Here is an 18737-nt window from a genome sequence, read left to right on the forward strand (position 1 = left end):
TCGGGCCTTAGTCTTGCTCTGCCCTTGACTACTCACCCTTAATACTTTCACCCACCAGCTTCAACATTGAACCAAATGGGCAAACTTAGTGCCATTTGAAAAAGAAATGAACTCCAAGTTAGGGACTTGAAAAATTGGAAGAAATTTTCCGTTGTCTGGACTATAAATGCATAAGGGTGGGACGCAGGGGGGGGTTACGCGCAAGGGGCATTGCCGTGAAACAATTGAACCGCGACCGGCCGCTTGTGACTGGAATCCAGAATTGACGTTTGCTTTTTTAGGCATTAATTGAAACGGATGATATCGTTTTGATGGAAAAGCCGAGACAGCCGAGCGTGAGAAGATCGAATTAAGATTAGGAAACGAAACGGAAAATGAGATCCACTACAATCGCGAAACGATCGTCGATTTTTCTTCTTCAATATCCATCGCCCATAGGGATAGGGTTTTAGCGCAAGAGTCAAATGGGTTGCAAAAAACCTGAGTACGACCCTGGTTTTCCGTATTTGGTTGACGATGCATATTTTGGCATAACATCCGGCCGGGCCCCTTCTGGTCCCTAACCTTTCCCAAGACTTTCGTGCTTGGCTGACTTAAAATCCGGGTATCGTGTTTTTAATACATCAGGCATTGAACTTTAACAATGCAATAACTCTAATTATGGAAAAGTTTTAAATTCTCATTACATTTTAACGAAGGCACTTCCAAGAAAAACATTTCTATTTTGTAAATAACCATCATTAATCGTTTACTGGAAAGGAACAATTTCATTCAGCTGTCCAAATTAAATTTAAAAAAATTACTTAGATTGTTGATTTTAACCAATCAGAACCAGATTAGCGGATAATTACAGTAAAACTTCAAATTCAAGTGTCTGACCCTGCAGGGCAAAAAGCTGGAACTGTTTCCAATAACGACAATTAAAACCCAACTAGTTTAACAGCAGCAGTTCGCTAATTTCAAAGTTTGTTAACTGTTGCTAGCCGTCTAGTAAACTGATGTTAATCGATTTTATAAAGAAAATCTTCTGTACGTACAGTGGATTAAATTAAATCACCTGCACCTGTGAGAATTAATGATATAGGCCTATCTTCGCTTTTAAGCAGTTTTTTCCAATTGAAACACTTGGCAAATGCTGAAACCAACCTAATTTATTGCCCTTTGAAAACAGCAGCTGGCGAATAGCGCGGCTTTGGACTTGGAGTGACCGCTTTCAGTTTTGTATTAAAAATAGGCAATTTATCGAACGCCAAAATTGAAATCGCACAAAACGTCTCATTAGAAAACCGTAGACAAGCAACAAATCATATTCAAAAACCCACAACAGAATACGCATAATCTGCGACTCCATCATCGCAATATTAGCCATTTTAAACACCATTTGAAGTTATCGCGACAACGATCTGCGTGTTTTTTTTGTATATTAAGTAGCGAATTAAAGGCTTCTAAGTATTAGGGAGACGTTTAGCGATTCTGGACATGCATTGTTTCTTCCTCCCATTCACGCCGGTGTTTGACAATGTTTTCGAATATCCTTCCCATGAATGACATTATTATTTCTGCTATCTGCCCCCGTTCGCATTGGTTTATGTCCAACAGATTTTCCTTCGCTGCCACCGGAGAAGAAAAGACCGAAGAAAAACGAAAAATAAGTCGCAATTCGTTCAAACAGTAGCGCACCGTTTTCACCCCCATTCAACTTGGGTTGAAGTTGCTGGGGTTTAAACCGATGAGAAACAATCGTTAACATTGTGACAAGTGATTTCAGGGGCTGGCTAAAAAATAATAAAGTAGTGAAGCAAATTTCTGTGAGTGTCTCAAGAGGAATCAATGGTTTTAGGCAAAATGCAAACCTTTCGGGGGCAGAAGTGGACGGAAGAGACAAATGCAAAATTGACGCCAATTTTGAATCACCCAGTGGAAATTTTCCAGTCATTATAGGAGTTTCTGGATATGAATATATTGCCGACACCACTGGGCATCTTTATTGGCTTTCCGATAAAGGGAACATCAACAGTCTCTTTCATTTCATTTAATAAATTAATAATGAACATGGTATCAGCAAAATTTAGTTCGTCTCCCATACGTGAATATTTCATAGTCTGTCGTTTACCATTGTTGCTTATTTCAGTTTAACGCGTTTAAAATATACCTTGTGGTATTGTTCAATTTACATAAATAAGTTATAAAGCTCCAGTTGACAGGGCGACTTGGCGTTTTATTTTTATAGCGACATTGCCTACGATATCGTCGGTTTTTGTCTTTGAGGTAGGTATTCAAATGGCCAAGCAAATGGTGTTTATTTGCCAACCAATGCGGATCTATCGATATAATGACGGGTTTAAACGGCGCTAAGAAACATACGGATTCGACACTAAATTAACAACTAGTAAAATAGGTACCTGATTTGCGAAATTGCAAATATAATTTATGTATCATTTAAAGACGCTTTTCTATTTCCTAATTATTCAGCGGACGAACATGCTACCTTATTACAATAAAATCCAGAATTTCCTTTAATTTTTTCGGGATTTCAGTCTGGATGAATTATTCCAAATAAACAAATACAGCTTAAATAATGGCAAACCGTGCTTCTGGCAACGTAGGGCTGAAAATGAGCATTTAAAATACACCATTGAAGAATTGCACACTGGAGGATTATAACGACAAAGTGGCATAAAGTAAAATTTATTGCCACTACATTTAATTCGTACTTCTTAGCAATAAATTGAGCTTATCAATTAACGTTTCTGCATTAAGAGAATACACGTCGACCAGTTCATTTTCATTATTTTCCTTCTTTTAAGAAGCATTATACAGGGCGGGCGACTCAACTCATATCAAGCAATAATGACTGTTATTGGTCAATATTTTCGTTAAGATCATTTGATGCACTGCGTAAAAAAGTACCCAACCGTTGTATTCTCATCAGTTAAGTTCCTAGAGTCGTGAAATACATTTTCGCTGGATAAATTCGCCGTGGAACACAGGGTGAGGATTTTATGAATTCTATTTTTTCGTGAAATTCGAAAACTATAAGATATACTTTTGCACACAAGAGAATACTAAAAATAAAAAATACGAAAGAGTTATTTTTTCTAATGTGCCCTATTATTAGTAAACCCATTGCAATTTCATTGGGAAATATTGCTTTTTTTCTTAAATAATTACGTTTTGGTAAAAAAGTGCATTTTATAGAGGTGAAGGCAGACACCATGCAAGTACATATAAAAAAACAAAAAAAACTACTGAAGGAAACTTCGCTAGGACAGTCGAAGGTAGGTATTCGACAAGGCAGAAAACACAGGTTGCTGAAGAAAGCAAAAATTTCACAAGAAGAGAAACCTAATAATAAAAAGAATACACCTCTTACAAGGTGGTAAACCATTTTTAACGCTCACTAAAGGGTCGTGCGCCCACACATAGGGGCGAAGGCGGACACCCTTTATTTAAAAAAAATAGGGGGAATGAAAACTGTATTTATTTTATTATGAAACTCGACAAAGAAGACACGAAGAGTCTAAATAACTTCATTGGAAATTTTCTTTTCAAAATGATCCTTGTTATTATGAAAAAACTGAAAAAATCGTGCAACTTCACCCCGAACGACGGTACTTTTGAGTCACCTAGTAATATGCAGTAGCTCCTTTACTTCGGACCATTTCATTGAAAATTCTCCCAAGCAGCAGATCCAATTTAAAGCCAACAAAGAGGCAAAATTGACATTATATAACCGTGCCTAAATTAGGGATTGCCGTCTGTCTGTTCGTTAATCTTTGGCCAAAATCTAAATTGACTGGGCCCGTAACGGCAGATGCTGAAAATAAGGCTCTCCCGAGCCTTAGTTGGGGCACCCCAAGTTGGGGAAGGTCCAGGCAAATACGCAGACAAGGCGAATGGCCGAATTGCGTGTACGTTTTTTAAATTCGGCTTTTTTCGTGCCGCTCAATATAACTTCAGTTCTTTGTTGAAACTCCCAGAATTTGGAGCTTTAAATAAATGGGAGTATTGTAGATGAACTCATCTAAGCAATTGTTGTAGGTGGAAGTAAGTATATTAAACTGAACTGATTTTTTTGCTTAGGAAATGGACAAAAAGAGTCATTCAAGGTTTTGAAAAACAAGAAAGTCCCGAAAGGAAATCATCCACTTGCTTTGCCAACATTTCGTTTCAAACCCTAGATGTTTTAATTAATTCCTTCATTCGTTCTAAGATTCACCTCTAATATTAAATCAGTGTTAAACTGATTCTACTGTATAAACGAGCAAACTGTAAAAGAAAACCTTGCTCGCTTATGCAAATGGCCAGTTTTGAAGCCCATTTCCAGTACATGCATCTATTATCAATAACTTTGTGCGTTTTTTTTTCGAATGCATGGAAACAAGCGCGTTGGGGAATGTACTAAACAAATTAAATAATTTTCGAAACACAACGGGGAGCACACAACTTGCTGCCCGACTTGCAACAGTCTTTTTATTAGTTCCTTTCATGAATCCACACATATTAATGGAAATTTGCATGGCTTTGAAAAGCAGAACCGTAACAGAGCTTTTTTAAAAGCAAAAGAAATGGGAAATGTGTAGAAATTTGAATCTACAGCTAATAAAAATCAATTTTTACCTGCTTCTGGTCGATTACGCTTCCCAGCTCCAGTCTATGTAGTCGATTGAAACCAGCTAAGCTGCAAAAGTAAGAAAACAAATGAGAATCGGTCTAGAAATCTCAATATCAATTGCAATGTTCAAAATTAATTTCACCAAAGTAGTTAATAAAAGGATTTTCATTTATTAACTGTGAATTAAATTGAAAACCTCGCCCGCATTAAACGCAAGTATTCGGGTTAGACGATCTTCTAAGCAAACATATGGTTTAGTCCCCTTCTCTTTACGCCTAATCTTCGTAGGCCCCCATTTTAAAACGAGTTTAGAACATCACCCGACCATTTTATTGAATAAGTTGCCCAATAGTAGAAGTGGCTACGAAAATAATGTTTTATTGGTCAGTTTGAATGGTTTAGTTTAGATGTTATAGAAAGGTTCACCTGGTGGTTGTAATAATCTAAACATTAACGTTTTTGATAGTAGGTTCTTTTAAATACGACTAGGTAGGAAGTGAGCAAAAACAATTTTTCGKCAAAATTRCGRATGTTARAAAGTTAAGAAAACTTCCCGAGAAAAGCCAATGAGCCTTGCTAATGCAAGAGTTTTTAGGGCAAGTCCCTGTYAAKSTCCATTGTTCCAGGCAAGTACGCCAATGCTTTTAGGTCATTAACTTCTTAAAAAGCGACCCCAATAAAAATGCGTAGAATGTTATCAACACGTGAGTCACACGTGAAACTAAACGTGGCTAACGTTTATGCACTTTATGCCTGTCTAGGGCTCGACTAATTTTTACTTAATCAGCTGTGTAATAATAAACATATTATACTGCATTTGTTTTTGCAACGGGTTGCCTGTCGGATGGTGACAGGGATCCTGAAATACTCCATAGCAAATATAAATATAATTTTTATCAAAACAATATAAAAAGCAGCGGCAAAACAGTTCAGCAATTTGTGAAACACGAAATTTTTTAAATGTTTTTTCTCTTCATTAATTAGGGTCGATAAAACCAAAGTTTGTAACAGTTTCACTTACTTATTCTAAAGTTTAAACTAAATTGTGAGCGATAAAATTCATTTTGAGTGACGAAAACCCTGATTGATCCGAATCCGGTTAATAAAGTAATATAAGTAGCTTAAATACTTCTACATATGAATATTTTCTCAATCGGCAATCAGATTTGAACAAATTTTTGAGTGAATCCTAGCTCTATTTTTAGACGAAACTTAAGTTAAAAGATAAGTCAATAACTTAAATAAACAGACAGTACAGGGTGTTTAAATACCGTCGTGTTTTAATGGTCAAAGTTGAAATATTTCTGCCGGCAATCTGGGGTGTCCCAGAGAGAAAAAAGTCCGCGAGAAATTTACACTCTTTTTTCCGAAAATTTTCTTCATGTTTATGGATCCATCAGGAACTTGAGAACGATCGCAAACCTTCAAGAACTATTTCTTTTATACTAAGAATACAAAATTGAATATATTGTCAAATTATTCAAACAACAAAAGCTTTGCCACTTAATTAGTGTAAAAATCCAATATTTTTTGTCCCATTCTCATTGGAAATTGCTAAAAATTCCATCAACTTTTCACGCGTATGCGACTGCCTTTCAGGTCGGACACAGCGTGTCAGAAAGCACTGAACAACGAAAAAAGAAAAGCCAGTTGAACAACATATAATGGCTTTTCAGGTAGGTCAGTGACAGCGACCATCGAACTTCTTTTTGCTTCTTTTCTTCGATCGGACCCTATTCTTCGTTCGGCAGACAGCCGACGATTTGAACTACCGGCCAAGGCGACCTCTTACCGAAAATATATTTGCTGCGTTTATTGCGAATGGTGTCGTTTTATACGATGTAAAAGTGAACGGGTACAGATCAAGGTGTTCTAACAGTTTTGAATAAATCTAAGAACTTTAACGAAGGGCAAAATAAATTAGCAACAAATTAATCCGTCGACAAAAGAGCTTTAACTCAAGCATTGAATGCAAACTACATCTCCAAAAAACCTTTACACCTAAAATAAATGGATTATAGCTCAAAGTTTAACCCTCATAAACATAGATCTTCTTTATCTTTAGATATGGATGAAGAAAGAATAGGGAGAAACACAAGATCTCTGCTTGAAACATGAAATTTTAAATAAATACAGGAAAGTAAGGGAAGTTGGCGGCGCACAATGGCACCAAAATAAATGAAGAGCCAATAACTACAGTCAGATATGCGGATGATACAGTGCTGCTAGCGAACACAATCGAAGGTCTACAGTTGCGAAAAACGTAGTCGGGGAAGTGCCGAAAGATTGGGCATATTTTGAAAGGTATAAATATAGCCCTTTATAACTTATACTCAAGGGCCGAAGAGTAGGAGTAAACACCAGTTGCTCGGAAATACTCGACTGAACTAACTGGCAGCTTTCGCCAATAATGAAAAACAAATCTAAGAACACCGAAACATCCGTTTCAAGTAAAACATATTAAAACCCACAAACTAAAAACTTCCCGTAAAAGAGCATCTTCCATTCCTTTATACTACGCAACAGTCATCTCAATTACAGCTTACTTGCGTATAAATGAAACAGCGTACACTTAGTACCAAAAAGTTTATGTTACGCTCGTAAAACGCTCAGCCACCGATAATTACATGTTTCATCTGTTCTTCAGATATCTGAAAAACAGTAAAACGACAATATTTGCGGATGTAATTGATGACCGCAGAAAATAACTTAATAACCATACTATGTTGATTAAAAGGTCATTACTTGTCAGAGCTCTATAAATCAAACGCGTGCTAAATGTTGAACTCAAACTACTGATTATCACTCAATCAGTTGGAGGAAAGCTAAAAAATCAGAAAATTTAAATTTTCATCGTTTCGGCGCTTTATACTTTATTTACCATCAGGTACTCAATTTTCATTTTAAAATTTCCGATGCAATTGCAACTTCCTGTCCTTATTAGATTTTATCCAATTATATTTCCAATCACAAAACGTCAGAACTTACTAGACTGCTGGAAGTTTTAGCTAGTTAGAATGATCCGAGGAAGCTTTTTAACGAGCAATTACTATTTTTAATAATTTGCTAAATAACTCTCCTGCCTGACTAACTAAAGCATATCGTCACATGGACGAGTGGAAGTTAACATAATATTTATCAAGCACACGACAATTGAACGAAAAATACAATATTTTTTCCGGATTTTGTAGGTATTTGTTTGATTAATCAACTTTAGTAGTTTAAAAATTCAGATGTATAAAATCAATTTAAGTATATAAATTCAAAGAAGATGATAGCACATGAGAGCACATTGCAGACGAATTCTCGACAAGCGGGCGAATAAATGATGAAAGAGGCAGACGTTTTATTAAGACAACAGATTCAGAGTAGTTGCTAATTAAACATAAGAGTCACCATTAATGGTTTGAAGTGAAGTTGAAACAGTTGAATTTATAAAAATGCAGGTAAAAATGTTTGGATAATTGTTTTTTTTTGTAATAAATGCAATAATATTTTCAAACAAATTTCACATGCGACATGCTAAATGTTTTCCATGCTTCATCCGCTTATGCTGTGTGTTAAGATATGCACTAACTAGCGAACGCATTCCAGAAAGATTTATGGGGTACATCCGCTCGAAACCATTCTAGATATGCTCTTAATTTTTCAGCTAAATACAAAAACCGAACATCGGAAACCTATAATTACCTCGAAATTCGCAAGAATGTCATTAAATATAATTTTCGGTATTTTTCTTCAATTTCCACAAGAACGTGCAGGTGTAAGACAGCACTTCAGTTCAATGATTGATTCGCAGAACAGCTGCCAGTATGAAGGTCTGATGGATTATGCAAGTACCATTAATGACAAGTACTAGTTGGGAAAAAATACGATTAAAAATTGATTTTTGCCTGGTTGAAGTGGGAAACGAAACGCAAGTTACCGATAACTCCATATAGATGCAGAAATTATCAGCTTCGAAAAACTTGCCGTAAAAGAAAAGTATCTAGTTTGTTGTATCATTTACCCATTTTGAGGACCAACAAAAAATTGTATACTTCTTCTATGGATTGCAGTCGGGGCAAGGTATAAAACAACCAAATTTAGTCTAAAACCCACATAATAAATCGCTCTAGTTCGAACAATTTCGATCGGTACACGAGGAAGAAATGTTGCTCGCAGCAGTTGTAAGCTTATTAGCCAATTTGATTCGTTGTCTTTGTTTGAGCGGAACCCAGAACATTCCCTCGTAAGTAGCTGGAACCATTTAAAGGTACCTTTGGTTTTTGTTAACATGCCGATACAGCGAACCTACATACATATAATGGAAGTAAGTAAGAAGCTTGTTTAAAGTGTATTGACCCAAATTGACTTGGAAAACGGCGGCCTTTTGCGAAAAAAAACCTAAAAGCTTATGGCGACGTTTGAGTTGATCAGTGCAGCGGAGAACCGCATAAAACGACTCTAAAAGTCGTTAATTTATCGCTCTTGCGATTGTCACAGAACATGTGCTACTAGCAATGACACAAAAACAAACAGCCTGATGTGAGCTGGGGATTTGAAAACGCATGGTAGAGGAACCAAAAGCACGCCACTGGAAGTACCTAGTCAATATAAATCCGCCAAAAAGACCGAAGTGATTTGGGTCTGCGCCCATGTACGAATAGTCGCTCCGTAGACGTTGACTCAGGTCAGTAACCGAATGGGCCGGCATAAAATAAGAAAAAATATAGAAAATCCGACCAAAGAGTAGCCTGCAAAAATAACGGAGCATTTTTATTGGGAACTGTTAAGAACCGGCCCGGACAAGACGGACCGGGCTGGGAATTAGAGAGATGCATTCTTATGGACAGGTTCCTGAGTGCGTTCGATTTACTCTCTTGATCCACCCGTCCGACTAGCTCAAAATCACAACGAATTGAAAAAGTTTCCAACAGGACCGGAACCCAGTTTTACGAGTTACTTTATTGATCATTACGATTCCATTGGCTGCGAAAAACATGATGTTTTTTTGGTTGGCGATTGAAGCTATCGGATCACATAATTCGAATTGTTGGATTATGGAAATAATCGAATTAAATTCCCGGAATCGCATAACAACGATTTATTTTCAAAAAATATTCATTAAGTCTGTGTTGTCAACAGCGAAAATCTAAATTGCGTTCAATTAAATAATTGCAACGATTGTTTTGCAAATGAAAATTATCCGAGTAAAGTAAGGAGCAATCTTTAGTAAACTCATAATTTATAATTCAGTCTGATTAGTTTGGGCTAGAGGAGCAGCTTTTGGGCTAATTATTCTAGATTCAGTATCCACCTTTCAACTGTTTTGTTTTCTCCTTGCTAAACAGTTTAAATAGTATTGAGGAGCTTGTTATCAACCACGCAAGTCTTAGAAAATGACTAAAGTCCTTAACAAGTTGAGTACATTTTATAAATTACGTATTGATTTAGCAGATTTATAGTAATTTAGATAAATCAGAATTAAGTCGGTTTTTTTACCTGCGGTTTAGGGTTTCAATCAGTGCTTTTTGTCGCTATTGGTTTATTTCTTGCGTTTTTACTAAGTGATATGGTCAATTGAGCTAATTCACTTAGGTACATATCAATCAGTTCAGCAAGAGGCAAAATAAGTAAATAATACCCTGCGCTGTAAATTTACCGTATAGCTTAAATACTCCCTAACTTTTGAATATTAATATTTTCTCAATCACTAATCTGATTTGAACAATTTTTCCATCGAATTCATGGACACAATTTAAGTTATAACATAAGCAAAAACAGCAAATAAACGAATTGTACAGGGTGTTTAAATACTGTTATGTTTCTCGGACAAACTCAAATCTTTCTGTGGGCAACATGGGGTATCCCAGACTAAAGAAGTATACGTTGTTATAGCCTCATGTCTTCTGAGCGGTTTGGATCTTCGATCGTCTGTTTATCCTGAGCCATTCGAGATATATCAATTTTTTATTGCAAAATTTACACAAACTGATCCTTAATTTGCGAAGAAAACTTCTGGCAAAAATGATAAGGTAGAGATAAAGTATTTATTTTCTTTTAATTGTTTTTACCCCTAATGGTATTGTTTTTCTGTTCATTTCCTTTATGGAGTTACGTACGAATCAAAATATAGAGAAGTTGACAGATTTACGTTTGTTAGCTAATAAAATGTTGTTTAGAGAGCCTTCTTCAAAATGTAAAAGAAAGTTTAAATAAATTTCGTGCGAAAAATGTGATCGGTCAGAAAAAATATATATTTCTCGAATGGCTCAAATGTTGACCAAGAAATCATAACAGTATTTAAATATCCTGTACAATATGCGTATTTAATTTTTTTTCCTAACTTATAAAAAATTAACCATAATTCGATAAAAAACTGTTCAAATCGGACTATAGATTGAGAAAAAATTCGCCAAGGCTGTTGGAATATTTCAGCTATGCGGTAATTTTGCGGCGAATTTTATGTACTTAGTCAGCTTGAACGACCTTTTGAAAACCGAAATACAAGTGGTGAAGTCGGCTGGATTCCTTTCTCCAGTCGGTCAAACATTAATTTGTGTTCCTTTGGAGAAGAAAGCATTCCGAAAAAAATAAGATTCTAGCGTGCTGATAGATCTAGACCTGCTTAATCATCCTGAATTCAGAATAAAAAACGTGAAAACATCTCGTAGTTTTATTTGTACGTATTTACTAGATTTTTACTGCAAGAACAAAAACTCAAGATGTCTTTGGCGCAATATAAGTATTAAATCAGTATTTTTTCCTGTTTCAATCCCTGTAAAAAATCAGAATCGAGCATAAACGAAAGCAACCTAAAACAGGAGAAAAAACACTCGAACCGGCTTCAGAAAGCCGAACGTCCGTTTTCCACTCTTGCGTTGTTTTAGTTTCCCCGTCAAATTCTCCCAGATAGTGGCAGCAACAGATTTTCAATTACCCGTATTCCTCCACTTGACACCCACCCCATTCGTCCAGGTTGCCGATGTTTCTAAATCATGTACGAGTTTAATTTGATGCCTCTACAATTTTTCTTTGACTTATGATATTGATTGGTTGGATTTAATCTCGCATTCCACCCACTCGTGGCCGTTATGGATTAATTCGAGTACGGTTCCCAGCGAAAATAAAATGAATTGATATGCATTCTAGACGTTTCCATTCCCGCATCAGGTGAAGGCAGAAGAAAAAAACAGGTGGAAATGATGGAAGTGGATATTCGCAAAACAAATTAGATAAGGGGCGCCATTGCCAATGATGACTGATTTTGTTGCTGAAACACTACCAGAATTTGTCTTGTTTTCGATTCTTTAGATCACATTGCAATAAAATGCCTATATGGATGCATATTGAATCAATGGGTGTTGCAATCACAGGCAAAAATCCAACGAATTTCAGCAGCAAAAAATGTTATAGATTTCACGAAATCAACAGCGCCTTTGAAATGAAACTGAAAAAACGGCGGCCAAAGATAAGTAACGATGGCTGAATAAGAACAACGGCATGAAGCGATAAATTCTCAAGATTTGGTTGAAAAAACAAATGTTTGCCTTTGAATTTTTGCCGGTTATTTTTCTATTGGCAAAAACACCAGAACTGTAGAGCAAAAAAATTAAAATTAATCCTGCCGATACTAGGAACCAAAAAGAAAACACCAAAGAAATAAAAGGAAACGCGTACGAGTTCGAGGGAAGTCTGCAGAGAACGGCAAGGTGTCATATGGAGAACGCCGTAATGGAAAATCTGTTTCTGTCTGCAGTTTAGCGCAAACAAAAAGGTAATCTTTGCATGGTTTTTCTCTTTTTCCATTGCTGTTCCTGACCGTTTGCAAATATTCCTGGGAAGTGTCCGACAAGAGCGGAACTACATTTACAGGGGTTGTGCGAAAAGGAATGATAAGTTATTGGTTTGCTCGGTTTTTTTCAATTAAATGGGAACATCTGCGCAAAATTGATATTGCGCTCAATTATCGCAACACTTCTCTACAATGGGGGATCCAGGGGGGGTCATGGGAGTCATGGTCCCCCCTGGATCCGCCCTTGTACAGAGTCTTGGACTTGCATGTTAAATCTTCCCCTTGCTCTTGCAGCAAGAGTCTTTCTCTTAAATACGGCGTACCAAGAGTCTTGCGAGAGTCTCGCAAAACTCTTGCAAAGTCTCTTAGTCTAGGTCTTAGTCTTGCTTTCTTAGAAGTCTAAGACCAAGATCAAGAGCAGTCTGCTCATTACTACTTCAAGTCCAGAAGAAAGTTGAAGAATTAAACTTTGAAGCGTACTTTAATGATAAAATACTTCACTTTTGTTCCTTATTAATGGACGCTTGTACTTAAAGTTATGACAGCAAACCTCAGGATGTTCTGAGAAACTGGGATTTTCGCTAAATTGACCCAAATGGGCGGGAAAAAGATACGGGAAAACTCCGGTTTTAAGAAAACCATGGAGTCTCCACATATAAATTTAAAAAAGTCGACAATGTATGAAATATAAGCCCCATAAACAAAAAGTTGACTCATTCGCCATTAATAAACAGACATACCTGAAAACTCTTCAACTGTGTGTTCAAAAAGCGCCATAACTCCATAAGCTTCATGGACGATAATSTTAATAAAAAAAACTTTKAATTATTTRGCTGAAAAACTCTGTAGATTTTTGTCAAGAATCTGCCTGTAGAAACCGGATTAATCCTACTCTACTATTGTGACACCTGTGGGGCGGTTGCTTGGYGATACAATACAAACATTGGTGCAAAYATAGTTTTCTGATAAGYGCGTAAAACAYACTTCCGCCAATAGAGGGCAGGGGTGCCGAACTGAACTGCCGGGTGCCAGATTGCTGGCAYCCAGCTTATCCGGGACAGTTCAGGCAATAAAACTGYGAAACTRTCAGGAATAAACATGTGGAATACCAGTCCAGTTGGAAAAGCACGCATTTCTCAATTGCTGCCCGTTTGTCGATTGTTWAATTTTTCTTAAAACCTGCCATTTAWGWTGASTTTAGTCCCAGTTTCGGGTACTTTTGCGCTAGTCTGACAACATGGGGTTGWGTTCGAGATTAGCCGATTCGTGCACTCGGCCCAATCTCTTGCTGTCTCGTTCGAATCAACACTTGTCTCTCTCTGTGCATCATGGCTGATATATCCAAAGAAGATCTTCGTAAGGAAATTGCCGGTAAGTGGTGTTTTTTATTGGTTTTCAATGCTAGAAGTGGCGAAACATAGAAAACTAAGGTTCTAATTTTTTTCTGCATAATTTTTGTCTGGCGATTTTTGCCGCTTAACAGTTAAAATCGGGCACTTTACTCTTGGCGATTAATGTATCAGGAACCGTTTGTATACAATGGCCGAATGACGCTATGGCGATAGGCAACAATTTGTGCGTACTTTCAATTGGATTTTTCTCTGAAAGACCACACTCTACACGATTTTCGCTAGAACCAAATCGGTGTAGAATTTTAATTTTGATTTTCGTAGGACCTTCTCTCTCGCGTTTTTAGCTTATTTCATGATTTTTTCATGAAACTTCGATCACGCCTCTCCTGGTCGGCCTGGGTAACGATGGCGTAGGTCGCCTCCATAGTTTTCTCCAATTTTCCATCTTTCACACCGTCAATGAGGACTGAGTTTCACATCATTTTGTAGCTGATTAATCAGAGAACACATTTTATCAATGCCTCGATCGCTGGCAACTTAACATAAAGCAGCTTATTGACTATAAGAACCGCTTTGTTGCGAAAAGCAAATCCATTCCTTGTCTCGTAAAGCATAAAGTCGTTTATTTGTTGTGCATTTTCGCGCGCAATATGTTCCATGTAATACTGAACTTGTAATCTAAAAATATATTTTGTTGATTGTTTTCCTTCTCTTTAATTCCTGGATTACTTATGCTGATTTTTAGGATATATTCCGCCTTCATTAATGTTTGTTCACGCTCTTCACTGAGCCATTATCCATCGATCGATTGGATGCGTTTGCAAATCTGCGTTTTTCTTGTTGTAGTCATTGATTTTTATTGGGACACTCCGTATATTAACTCCATTTTGGATTATTCAGTGTCCTTTTGTCTTGACCAGCCGTCGTCAAGGTAACCAACCGATGTACACTAAACGTGAGATAAGCGTCATCAAACGTCCAATGTTGCGTCTTTATGACGTCGAACAGGCATAAGTTTGACTCATCCATGCGATGTAAATTGAATTACTGAGAAAAGCCGTCCATGACAAAACAGCTCTTAAATTGCCCTCTTTCAAAAGCCTTGTGTTCCAAAATTCGGTTCGAACTTTCTTCAATATTGAGCTAAAGATGCCCTTTTGCCATAAGTTGGCAGATAAATATCTGGACTTGTTAGGTTAATTATTGCATTACAGTTTCTGAACGCCCTGTTTAGCTCATTTCCCAGATTTTTTAATCTGGTATCCAGTGCGTCACTGTTCATGTATCGGATATTAATTTAATTATTGAAATATCACAATAAAAAGTTGTTTTTTTTATCTTCACTTACGTATATCTACAGCACTTGGCGAATTGAACAGGCTACTTTTTAAATCACACTGGTACTGAACTGTGTTTATAACGAATTAATTCAGAGCTTCTTCAATAAACTATAATATTGTTTTGGCTTTGCATGCGTTTAACAGTAGGTTTTTCRTTAAACTCTAAATCGTGTTTTYCCTATTGAATAGCCATCCTCAAGGATGCGGACTTGGCMTCCACCTCCGCCAAGAAGGTGCGCCAGGAGCTTGAAGAGAAACTCGATGTRAAACTTCAATCGCGCAAGAAGGAAATCGATGACCTCGTCATGAAGTTCGTCAGTTCCAAGAAGGCCACCGGYGGAAAGAAGAAGGGCAAGAAGGACGAGTCTGAYGAAGAAGGTGGAGAGGACGAAGACGAAGAGGAGGAGGAAGAGGACGAAGAAGAGGAAGAAGACGATGAGGAGGACTCTGAAGCGGATAAGAAGAAGAAGCGAGGCTCTACAGGCAAAAAACCAGCAGCTAAAAAAGCGAAGAAGTCTTCCGATGACTCGGCCAGCGAAGGCAGTGACGGCGAATCAGAAGAGGAATATTCGCCCAAGAAAGCAGCCAAACCAGCTAAAACCCGTAAGTTGCCCCCTAAGAAGAAGAAGGGCTCCGAGTCCGATTCAGATGAGGACTGGGGCAAGAAGAAGGGAGGTGCCAAAGTAAGTACTTAGTTGTTTTAGCGCTTAAAACACATTCTAAATGTTCACTTTTAATAGCCGGGCGCCAAAAGAGGAGGAGGAGGATACACCAAGGCTCTCCAACTGTCTCCAGAATTGGCTGCTGTTGTGGGAGCTGACACGATGGCTCGACATGAAGTCGTCAAAAAGATTTGGTCTATTATCAAAGAAAAGAACATGTACGACCCTAAAAACAAACAGTTTGCGATTTGCGACGATGCCTTGATGAAGGTGATCGGAACCAAACGCTTCCGGACCTTCGGCATGATGAAATATCTGAAAAACCATTTTATCAGTTAATTTGTTCGTCTTCATATTATTTAAACCATTGTGCTGTTCGTCAACAGGCGTATATTTTTTTAATAATAATTTTCAATTTCTAGTTTGTTCTGTAAATGGACTATAGCGGAAACGTGACTCAAAAATTTATGTATGGATATTTGGTATATCTCCGTTTAGGTCTAAGGATGTTTTGCGTGATTAAATGTAGGTTTAAATCGACTGATTTTCACTGTTAGTTCAACTGATTTACGACATTTTATTTGGTTTAGATTCGTTCCACGTAATGTGCTACTTATGATTCGAAATTATGTAATATTATACTGTAGCAGTGAAGTAATAGTATTATTTAAACAACACTTTTCTTTCATTTATGCGTTTATGTGGAAATACGGACAGAGGATTTCTAATGTTTTCAGCCGCACTTTTTAATTGATTATTTCAATATTAGCACTTTGAACTATCGGATGGGTCAAAATAAGTTCAGAGACAAGTTTAATAATTTTATTGATGATATAAACTTAAAAACGTTTTGTCGGTAATAACTTAATGGATCTGTTGGATGCCGAAGGCACCTATGCTTAGTTGTCGGTCTGTGCAGTCTGCTCGGGTTTATTCCAAGGTCGACTAAGTATTTGAAGAGAAATTACATATATTAGAAACTTAGTTAGGGTTGAAGTTGCGACCCTTGATCAAGTGTCCTTAAAAGTCGTTATCCCATCCGGAGGTCTCGTCGGGAGGATATGTTTTATCCTGTTTGAACACGTCACAGTTGCTCTTATCGGTCAAATCCCTCGCTTTCATCTTATACGGGGAGGGAATCTGATGCTGACGGAATTTCTCCCAATCAAATCCTGCAGAAATACAGCGAAGTTTTATGTGTTAGACTGTTTAATGTGGGGTATTTACCTTGATAAAACTTGTGATTTTTTATATCGGCAAAGCCACCTTTTTGCATGCCAATCCGGTCTGTTGCCATTGGTCTGCACAGTTTCTCGATCAAATTCTTCGCTTTCAAGCTAACATAAGAGGGAAACGTAATGTTATCGATGCCGTTCAGGATTTTGTTGTATGTTCGCATGTTGGTCCCATCGTTTGTGCAAAATGGAGTTTTCCCTGCGAAAATTTGAAACCAAGGAATGCGAGAAGTTCAGCCACTTGGACTATTTACCAGTTAAGAGCTCGAAGAGAATCACGCCGAAAGCCCAGTAATCCACAGCCCTATCATGGCCTCGGTTGAGCACAATTTCCGGCGCCACATACTCAGGCGTCCCGGCGAATGTGTAGGTTTTTCCTCTGTTCGGCATTTTTTTTGCGAATCCAAAATCGGTCAATTTTAAGTAGCCGGTCAGGTCCACCATCAGATTCTCCGGTTTCAAGTCTCGGAACACCACGCCTTTACTGATAAACAATAGAACTGTAAAAGTTTCAAAATCTTCTATGGGAAAAATTACCTGTGAAGGTGTTCGAGAGCTTCAAGAACGCAAGCCGATAGGAAACGCGCGTTGTCCTGGTCGAACCGTTTCGGCTTCTGATTGTGCAAAAGCGTGAACAAGTCGCCTCCCAAGCAGGCTTCCATTAAGAAGTACACATATCTGTACACAAATAAAGTTGCTTTGCTAGTTTTTATGAATTATTCCATGAAATCGTAATTTCTCACTTGTTATCTCTGAAGGTGCGATGCATTCGGACTACAAACGGCGAGTTACAATTCATCTGGATAATCTTCTCGTTATGAACGTGCTCCTGCAGGTTCTGGTAGACGATATCTATCTTCTTTTGGTACTTCAAGGCGAAGACTAGACTTTTGCGCTTTTTATGCTGGACTAGTTCCACCCTACCGAACCTGCAACCGAACAATTACCCGCAAAAACGTGTAAATCAGCCGCTTACCCGCCCACTCCTAAAGTGCGGATTATCTTCAAATCGTCAAGCACCATATCCTGGTACTCCGAGGGAACGTCTTTCAGACTGGGCGTTTTCACTTGGATGGTGGGAATTTGAACATCGCCGAAATGGTCGATGAAATTTTTTCTAGTCAGCGTCAGACACTCCACCACTGGAGATTCGGCTGTTACGGTTGCTTGCCTGTGTTGGAACCATATAATTCATTTACTGAACATGCGAAAATATTTGCTTTTAGCTGAAAATACTCGCAGGGACAACGACCAAGAAACTATGGCCAAAAGAGCATAAAAATGTGAGAAACTAGATTGTTTTCCTCGTATTAGACTTGAAGCTCCTCTAGTGCATTATATAGTCTTTGAGCCTTTAATAGAGCAAAATGGGTCTACTTCTGAGTTTTCTGAGCAAGGGCGTCATGACCCTCCCATTCTTGGTTGGGAATTCTTGGTTGGGTTGGAATGGTTCTTGAGAAACTTTGAAAAAAGGCAATTTAGTTATCTCTCGAATGATATGTGTGTCTCCGAGAATTGAGCAAAAACGGGACGGAAAACATGGAAAATCTTGCACCGAAGTGTCTGATATTCAAATTTCGCTTTCTGTGCCAAAACTACTCGAATTTCCTCACTCACGTTGTTACGACTGAATCGACTTTTCAATTCTCTATCCAACAATTCCAAAACGAATTCTGTGGCTCGAATGGTTCTTGAGAAACTTCGAAAAAAGCAGCGTCATGTTCAAGTGGATTTTGCAACTAAAAAAAAACCACGC

The 18737-nt window shown here is 37.7% G+C and overlaps 3 protein-coding genes across 4 annotated transcripts in view; 1 reads left to right on the forward strand and 2 right to left on the reverse strand.

Annotated features, from left to right (window-relative positions):
- The window catches only part of LOC109545559 (mushroom body large-type Kenyon cell-specific protein 1), a 159936-nt gene extending 146649 nt beyond the window's left edge, over positions 1 to 13287 (reverse strand). The window contains exons 1-2 of the mRNA XM_048666440.1: positions 13133 to 13287; positions 4621 to 4681 (exon numbers count right to left, since the gene is read on the reverse strand). The gene's annotated coding sequence lies outside the window, so the exon portion shown is untranslated. The remainder of the gene's footprint in view (positions 1 to 4620; positions 4682 to 13132) is intronic.
- Positions 13288 to 13648: 361 nt separating this feature from the next.
- On the forward strand, positions 13649 to 16421 carry LOC109545461 (upstream activation factor subunit spp27). The gene is made up of 3 exons (XM_019916173.2): positions 13649 to 13763; positions 15274 to 15767; positions 15825 to 16421. Exons 1-3 carry the CDS (start codon positions 13721 to 13723, stop codon positions 16083 to 16085), a joined length of 798 nt encoding a protein of 265 aa, XP_019771732.1. The 5' UTR covers positions 13649 to 13720; the 3' UTR covers positions 16086 to 16421.
- A 133-nt stretch (positions 16422 to 16554) lies between these two features.
- LOC109545459 (cGMP-dependent protein kinase 1) overlaps positions 16555 to 18737 on the reverse strand; it is a 4913-nt gene continuing 2730 nt past the window's right edge. Inside the window, exons 9-14 of one of the 2 annotated variants that reach the window (XM_019916169.2) lie at positions 17958 to 18152; positions 17725 to 17910; positions 17519 to 17659; positions 17236 to 17465; positions 16974 to 17180; positions 16555 to 16918 (exon numbers count right to left, since the gene is read on the reverse strand). In XM_019916169.2, the coding sequence (XP_019771728.2) occupies positions 16767 to 16918; positions 16974 to 17180; positions 17236 to 17465; positions 17519 to 17659; positions 17725 to 17910; positions 17958 to 18152 (1111 nt within the window). In that variant the 3' untranslated portion in view covers positions 16555 to 16766. Of the gene's footprint in view, positions 16919 to 16973; positions 17181 to 17235; positions 17466 to 17518; positions 17660 to 17724; positions 17911 to 17957; positions 18153 to 18737 lie in introns of those variants that run through there. The other variant, XR_007281645.1, reaches the window with a different exon arrangement.

The sequence above is a fragment of the Dendroctonus ponderosae genome, unplaced genomic scaffold, assembly GCF_020466585.1.
Source record: "Dendroctonus ponderosae isolate FM_Combo_2020 unplaced genomic scaffold, Dpon_F_20191213v2 Dpon_F_20191213_5, whole genome shotgun sequence".
Taxonomy (NCBI): Eukaryota; Metazoa; Arthropoda; class Insecta; order Coleoptera; family Curculionidae; genus Dendroctonus; species Dendroctonus ponderosae.